The sequence below is a fragment of the Ascaphus truei genome, chromosome 21, assembly GCF_040206685.1.
Source record: "Ascaphus truei isolate aAscTru1 chromosome 21, aAscTru1.hap1, whole genome shotgun sequence".
Taxonomy (NCBI): domain Eukaryota; kingdom Metazoa; phylum Chordata; class Amphibia; order Anura; family Ascaphidae; genus Ascaphus; species Ascaphus truei.
The window spans coordinates 15,835,252-15,843,707 of record NC_134503.1 but is presented as its reverse complement, the minus strand read 5'-3'; the positions used below and the strand labels follow the sequence as shown (position 1 = coordinate 15,843,707).

General features: G+C 44.8%; 1 protein-coding gene across 1 annotated transcript in view; it reads right to left on the bottom strand.

Moving 5' to 3' along the window:
- Positions 1–549: 549 nt before the first annotated feature.
- Positions 550–8,456, bottom strand: part of LOC142472217 (lipocalin-like) — a 225,673-nt gene continuing 217,766 nt past the window's right edge. The window contains exons 7-8 of the mRNA XM_075579108.1: positions 1,609–1,634; positions 550–679 (exon numbers count right to left, since the gene is read on the bottom strand). Of these exons, the coding sequence (XP_075435223.1) occupies positions 1,612–1,634 (23 nt within the window). The 3' untranslated portion in view covers positions 550–679; positions 1,609–1,611. The remainder of the gene's footprint in view (positions 680–1,608; positions 1,635–8,456) is intronic.

Here is an 8,456-nt window from a genome sequence, read left to right as displayed (position 1 = left end):
GGGAAGAGCGCAGGGCCTCTGTACTTGCTGCGCCCCCCCCCTACTCCCCAGAAAATGCAGCGCACCTCCTGGTTTGCATTTTTACCAAGTCACAGCCCCTTCCTCTTCTGAAACAGGTTCTGGCACACCCCTTTTTGAGCCCTGCCTCTCTCTAGCAGTGCACCAATGATATATAGTGATTGCCTAGTGATTGCCTGGTCACATGATCTTCCCCATAGAACTTTGCGTCTTTGATCCTCTTCTGCTGCACTGACAGCCCTTTAGTGAATCCCCCAGCCGAATCTTCGCCGATCGATCACAGGAGAACTGATCGATCGGCAACTTAGCTAATTACTAATCATTGTTACTTATCATTGTGTGGATTGTAGTGATGCACATATTAAAGGGGGGAAAAAAGTAAATGTTAAAAAAAAAGGCAGCTTGGACTGCTGCTTTTAAAAACTAAAAAATTGTTATCCATTTATAAATCTCAGTATTTTGAAGGGTTCCTTAGAATTCCCTGGGTACACCAGGTACTTGCACCTAGTATAAAATAAATTACAACCAGTGTTTGTTTGAATGTAGGATTTTATTAATACGCAGACGTGCTGGGCCTCTTTCATATCCTCAGATTGAGCATAAAGCCATTTAATATATGAAGGGCTGATTACTGGAAATCTTAGGGTACTGTTCTTGCATTCTGAAAGGACAAAATCCCATAAAGCAGTTCACATTAGTAAAGTGCATTTGAATTGGAATATATTAAAAACATTTTAACGTGTTTGATAATAAGTAATACAGAAAAAACACATGTCAAATATCCTTAAATAAACATACAATACATTATGCTTTTATTAAGGCTGGGGGGGGCTCAACTCCGGTGTTTATGCCGCCCCCCCCCCACCCCCCAAACAGGTCAGGTTTTCAGGATATCCCAGCTCCAACACAGGTGGCTCTGTCTGAGCCTCTGAATGAATCAGCTGTGCTGAAGCTGGGACTGATTAAGACACCTGTTCTGAAGCAGGAGTATCCTGAAAACCTGACCTGTTGGGTGGGGGGAGGGATTTGAGGACTGGAGTTGAGCACCCTGGCATTAAGGGATAGCTGCAGGGGTTCCAACCTTACAGTGATAAGGCCTGAACTCTAAAGCAAACATGTTTTATGAAATATTCAGCGGTTGGGCTTGTTTGTTGTTTTTTTAATCTTCCCTGAAATCGCACAGTGAGCGTCTGAAGGTCACTTACAGCTCTAAATAAGTATTTCTGGGAGAAGAAAGAACACACATGCATGTATCTTCAGTCCACAAGGGAATAAAGAAATATAATCAGAAATCTTCTGAGTGTGATGGTGCAGTATACCGGCAGGTTTCTGCAGGGAAGTGATGGGGCTTGTTAAAGCATTATATTTCTACATCAATTGTGGGGGGTGGGGGGGGTTGTGTTTTGACAAACAGAACATGGTACTACACTAAATTATATATACAAGCTAATAATGGGAGGTCTGGTGAAAATACAACAGGCAAAAGCCAAGACATGGGGAAGAATCCTGTTGAAAATGTCAGCCTGGGGAAGATCCCGCCTGTGATTTCAATCTTCAATTATCTAGCAAATGTGCAGTTTTAATACTCACCTGTTAGGCTTCTGTCACGCACTGATCTGTGGGAAGGAAATACATGGACATTTTAAAGAAGTGGTGTACACACACATATTACTTTGTAACCTACATTATTTGGGTTATCAAATCTGTGTCTGTTGTACATTGTAATACAGAGACAGAAAGGACCCTGTAATTATTGAGTTGGTGTGAAATCAGGCCTTGTATCCTAATCTTGGGACAGATCAAGAACTCTCCGTTGTGTGCTACATGCTATAGGGTAGCCAGGTGTCCAGTATTGAACTGGACTGCCATGTATTTGGACACTCTGTCCAGTAAAAAAAATAGAGGTAATACTGGACATGTACTGTATGTGTATACCGGTATTACCTCTCTGGACATAGTGACCTGACTGGCTTTAGGGGGCAGCAGGATTTCCCTGAGCAGGGAGAGATCAGGGCTGTTGCTTGGGGGGCTGGGCAGCTTCCTCCATCCTGATTGGCTGCTGCTGGGTAATGCAGCCAATCAGGAGGAGGTGTCAGGGACCTAAGGAAAGGAGGAAACAGCATGGAACAGAGAGCGGAGAGGTGTATCTGTGTGTCTCGAGCGTGGGTGGGGTTCACGAGTGCATCGCCATTGTGTTCAGTATTTTTGGAGAAGCCACAAGGCAACCTTATACACGCAGTGTGTTTGATTTTGGGCTGTTTGTTTTCATGTAATTGTGTTGTGTGTTACAGTGACCTGGCATTCGTGCTCTATTTCCGTAGTGTTGGGTTCGCCAGTTTTGTTGTTGGGTTCGCTATGCATGAAATGTGCTTTGGTGTTTCTGCAGCTGTTGAATTCAGTTATTCATCACATTGTGTTTGTATTAAGACTTGTGTGTTTCAGGTCTGTTGGGCATTACTTTGGGCTCTTTATGGGTTAGTCTTTGTACGTGGTAGCCCAGGGTGTGCAAACTTTTTCCTCTGTGCCCCCCTGCCTGCTCTTCCCCCCTTCTCGCGCCCCCTCTCTTTACCTTGTCTCCGACATTTTTTAAATCACAGCGTGATGCGACCCTGCAGCATCATTTGACACAACGTTGCCATGGCGAACCGTCGACCAGAAGCTGCTGGAGACAAGGTAAGGGAACTTATAGAGGCCTTGCGCGTGCTTCCCCGCCATTTCATTTAAATGCTTTGGGGAAGAGAGGGGGGCTTCTGTAAGCACTGCTTCAGCACATGTGGCTCAATCAGTGGCAAACCACCTTTGCTGAAGCAGGGATATCCTGAAAACCTGACCTGTAGGTGGCCCTTAAGGACTAGAGTTGGCCATCCTTGATCTAAATGTGTGGCTTTGCTGTTCTTGATACAACGCAAATACAATGGCTAATACATGTATATTTCCACCTGTGTTTAGCATTGTACCATGTGAAATACCTCGTTGTTTTCTTACCAGTTTGAGGAAGAATGAGAATACTGTGCTCCCATAAGCCCTTGCTGCAGACAGAAATTACGGAAGTTGAATAGCTGTTCTGTCCTCAGTTTCTTACTTCGGCCTGAAACCAGAAAGCAAAACTGCTCCCAGAATGTTCCTGCCCATCATATCCTGCCTGAGGAATCTTCAACAACCCGCAGTCCTATTAATGTGCCAGTAATGCCTCCGATTATCCCTCTACCTTCACCTGATACACATAGGTTTTTTCCTGCTCTCCCAGTATACCACTAAAATATTCAATAACCCCTCATATTTCTTATTCATACTCCCATAATGTTTTATTCCATTCCACATATCCACCCGGTGTATTGTTTCCTTCCTGCTCAGATTCTTGTTTTAGCATCCGCTCCCCATTGCATCCCAATATATTCACGTCTGCCGCTGTTAAGTCCCAACCATTCCTTCTCTGCTCCTTTGTATTCTCAGTGTAAGTATCCCTCCGTTTCCCGCTTTGCTTCTCTAGGTCTTTTCTAGTAACCCTATTTTGTGGAATATGGTCCTATCCATTGCTACGCCATTTATTCTATACCTTGGGTGGGGCTTTCCACCCCAGTCATGCCTTTTCTGGCTTCTTACTGTCCATAAATGATGGATCTTCTCACCCAACCCCAGTGGAGAGTTTACTTACCAAGCAGAGTTGCTATGGTGTAGACGTCCGTGCCCTTGGTCATGCGCATGGACATCACGGCATACTCCTTGTAGTTGGTCTCGACCACGTGCAGTTCATAAACCTCACACGAACCTTTTGGAGAAGAATACACCAAAAAGTGATTGCCTTATCTACCAAAAGTACCTCTGAGCAGGGGAACGGGGTCTTACTATTTTACTAAAACACAATTTGCCCTTATATGTATGGGATTTATGTATTAACAATATGGTTTTTTAAATTGTAATGTCATCTGACATTAGTTCCCTCATTTAGTATTAGCCTCAAATCTAATAATCATATGATCATTTGATAAATGTCAGATAAAGTAGGTGCCTGTTTTAATGTAACTGCCCTCCATGTTACTCCTGTATAGGACTAGTACAGGGGTCTGCAGCCTTTCAAGGAAGAAACACATGAATATTACACACCCCACACACGCATACATATACTGTACTATACACACTAAGTAATAGGTATATACTATATAAGCATTAACATACAACAAACTTACTTTAATCAGAATTAGGGAAAGGAAAAAATATGTGGAGGAATAAAATGCATCTCACAATAATAAGTCCCCTTATTTGTTTGTTTTTTTTTCATTTTTTTCTGTGCAAAACTGTTTGTCATTTACAAATTCACCACATACATACATATTGTGATGCCGACACCACATTGCAGTCTCTTTTGTCCCAAATGAGGCAGGAAACACTGTATTTCTCTATACTTGGAGTTTATTTACAGGGATAAATAATATGAATAGGCCCACCGTCCCTTTGAGAAAAACCAAATAAAATAAAATCCTATTTCCTTTAGGAAAGCTAACTACACATTTCAGCAGCAACCCTTACTAACCCGGCTGCCAGCTAAGCCAGTTGTCAGCCCCAAAACATGTACATTGCATACAAAGTCTCTGCAGATAATAACAAAGCGCTTGCCTTATCTTTAGTCCTTTAAGGTCCTCTACAACCAGACGTCACTGCTTCAGCACAGCTCTCTCAGCAGTGTCTCTCAGACTTCTTTTACCAGCCTCCATTAGCTGGGGAGCTCCTCTGTCTCATCCCTTCTCTGGGATAAACTGTCTGTCTGTCTGTGCCTTGCAGCTTCCAGCCTTTTAAAGCACTTCCTGACTATTCAGAACAGGTTGATTAGCTTCATTAGTTATCACCTGAATAGCCTTTCCAAGGAGGATTAAATTAACTCTTTGTGGTGAAAAAGTCCAATAGCTTCCCCATTCAGCCCCGAGAGGACAGCGATGGCACCACAATATGTAACAATGTCTCCATCTGCCCACCGCCCCCTTCCTCCTCACTATGTTGCTACGCAGGGGAAATACACTCCCAGAATGCCCCAGGAGCTGAGGTCATGTGACATAGTTCAGCCAAAAGGGCTGCTAGAATCTCCTGAGGGGAGATTGGAACTTTGGTAGCACTTGAAGTGCAAACTGACAGTTAGTTCAGTTGGAGCCAGGCCTGAGACAGAGAAGATAAGATCTGGGTGTCAGTGGCACCCAGACTAGGTCATATTAACCCCCTTAGGTCCAAGATAGTTCCCAATCACCTAATTAGATTGTGGCTGCTTCAGGGAACCCATAGCTTGGGACATTTCCCCATTAGCTGTATACTGTATAGTTAGTTTATTGTGCCAGTGAAGACGCCACGTTGTGAAGCATAGCCTGCAGTATGGGACCCGATCCAGGCATACATGATTAAAGACTATATTTTATTGGTGGGACCATCCTGCTGGAACCCACCCCACACAGAGGTGGAGGCTTCACTGACAGCTGCTGGATCTCCAGGATCCCTGTTGTTAATCATCCTCTCTGGGTATTGGAGTACTCGGCAGGTACCTTAACTAAAGTGTACCAACGGTTCACGGTGTGATGCCTACATTGATGCCTACATCACGTTGTAGCATCTTTTATTCCCAGTTAAAGGCAGGAAACTTTGTACTTCTCTTACATGGGGTTTATTTACAGGGATTAAATCATATGCTAACAGGCCCTCCGTCCCTTTAAATCACAACTCTCTTTTTATTATTAAGAGGGTTGTTTGTTCCGATATTGCACAATAAAGTTTGTTGTATTGATCCCTAGGTTAACTGGAAACGTATCTGTTTCCTTGTTCAACAACTATATGTGTGTTCATATATGCCGATATTGTCCTAATAAAGTTTGTTGTGTTGATATGACACTTCGACCAATCAGATTTCTTGGTCAAAGGAGCGCTTAGCTGATTGGATGTTGAGTTGTGACGTCACTCACTGGGGCGATTTGTATGTGTGTTTCTATGCCCGCTGCATTGTTAGCAATTACGCCTTGATAAAGGGCTTCTTGCCCAAAAACGCGTAGGTGCGTTGCATTGTTGCTACCGAGGGGTCAGTTATGATCCACTCATTGAATAAATAATTTTAATTTTCATACGTGGGCCTCCTCCATTTTCTGCCAGTGCTCTGCCATTTTTTCTATTCCTGTTTCTTCACCCTGCTGGGCGGATCAGCACGCCGTTTGGAACCCGTGATCTGGACCACATGGGGGACTAAGGAACTTACACAGTGAGTTGTTCCTGTTTCCGTATATTTCATGTCAGCTTAACATGTGGGACATTATTTGTACTGTCTATGGTGTGCCTGTGAGCACTTGGTAGTAGTCCCCTAGTCCCTAGCAAGGGATGCTGACACAAAGATATTTATCATTCATTGGAGTGGCCCTAGCGAAGAACCACATTTGTTAAATGGATACTATTAACCTTCGAAGCACCGGCTGCACGCATCTTTGAAAACTCCATGAGCAAACAGGAGTTCAGCCTTCTCAATTAGGCAGCAGATGCTGCTGGCTACTCTAAGGGATTACCTCTCTGAGAGCTGGAAAGGTCCCTTACTGCACTGTTCCAGCCCCTACAGGACAGTGATGGTATCATATATCCCTCCCCACCAGCAAAACATTGTCCTGTGAGTGGCCCGTGCACTATTCCTGTGCACCAGCCTCTTTGTCAGAGACATCTGACATCCATCTTTTCTTTTTCCTTGCCTTCCAGTTGAAGACTTTTTTTCTTTGGGGCAAGTACTAGGCCTTCTGGGCCTTCAGACTGGTATCTCTCTACCACTTTGTCTTGTGCCAGTTTGAGTTTAAGGTTGAAGCTCCACTTTTGTTGTGTCACTTCTTGCAAAGGTTCCTGAGCATCCTGCTGTCTGTTAGCTCTCTCTGCCAGCTCAACCCAGTCTCTATCCTGCCCTGTGACCTTGATCTGCAAATCCTGAAGATGCATCTCTGTCTTCTTCCTCTTGTGCTCGTCTCCCTTACCCTGTAGAAGAGCCTTGACCTCAGTCAGCTCATTGCGTTCACTCGCTTTAGCGGTGATGGATTTTGAACCTTTCTCCATCAGCATACCTTCAGTGTTGTGATCCACACCATTTATCTTCAGTATGGCAACTTGGGTGGGATTCTTATTCACCCCAAGTGCACCCCATGACACCTCTCTATTACAGTCGGCAGACTCATAGGCTTGGGTCTTTCTGTTTTGACTCTTTAACTTACTCTGTTGGGAGTGTCGCTGGACAATCTGTGAGGTCTTTCTCATCTTATGATCACAGACACTCTTCCGTCCCATTCACGACTTGTTCTTTCCATTCCATGCCTTGTGGAAAGTAGACTGTAGTACTGCAAAGGTATTGCAGCCACGCTTCCTGGAGCACCTCACTTGCTCAGTCGGTTCCAACTTTGTAGTCTTGTTTTTCAATTGAGCGGTGTTTCCAGCTCTCACTGTACCCTTGTCTTCACGGGCATTATCTTCTGTGGGATACAGATGCTTGGGCCGGGCCTATACCCTTTTCTCCAACTTCAGCTGAGAAACCTCCTTCTGGGCAGCAGTAGGGTCCAACATAGCATCCCAATCAGTCTTCAGAGCATCGAGCTCCTTGCCCAGGTCTCTGCTATCTTGCGGCCAGCACGCTCAGACTCCAGACCCTTCCTCAATTCTTGAAGCTGTCCTTCTGCATTTCTTTTCCCACTCAGTGCAGCTGCTAGTTCAGCTTCTTTGGCGTTGAGTTGCTATTCCACATCTGCCAGCTGATTCAGAGCAAGATTTAAATCTGTTTCCTTTTCTTCATTTCTGACCTGCAGCAAGTTTAGTCCTTCAGCGAGAAACTGCTGTCTCTTTAAAACATCTTGCAATTCTCCTCTTAGCACCTCCATCCTTTCAGTGTGGTCGCTCTGAGTTTGCTTCCACTTATCCTTCATCATACCGCAGAGCTCTACAGTTTTTGTTGCTAGGACCGCAGCTGCTTCTGTTATCCAGGCCTCTTTCTCCTTGGCGTACTGACTCATGGGGATGGAGCAGCCCCTCTGCTTCTCCATCTCTTGCTCCAGTTTCTGGCTCTTTTCCAGCTCCCTCTCATACAGTCACCTGCATCTAAGCTCCACCTCCAGCGATGCTCTGGTGACATGCAACGTGGCCATCAGCTCCTCATACTGCTCTGTGGGGACACACTGGGTATTCAGCCATTCCTGTAGTACTTGCCGCATCTCCTCAGCATCCGCCCGATTCCTCTTGGCGTCTTGCAGACTCACACGCAGCTCTTGTAACTGGCTCTGCAGTTTTTGCTCTACTTGGGTGTGCTGCTCCAGGGAGACACATTCTTTATGCAGCCTTCTTTCTGCACTCTCCAGTGCTACCTGCACTAACATTTCCTGGATCAATTGCTTCTTCACTTTTTCTGCTTGGTGAAGCTTCTCATCACCTTCATTGATCTGGTCAGTCAAGTC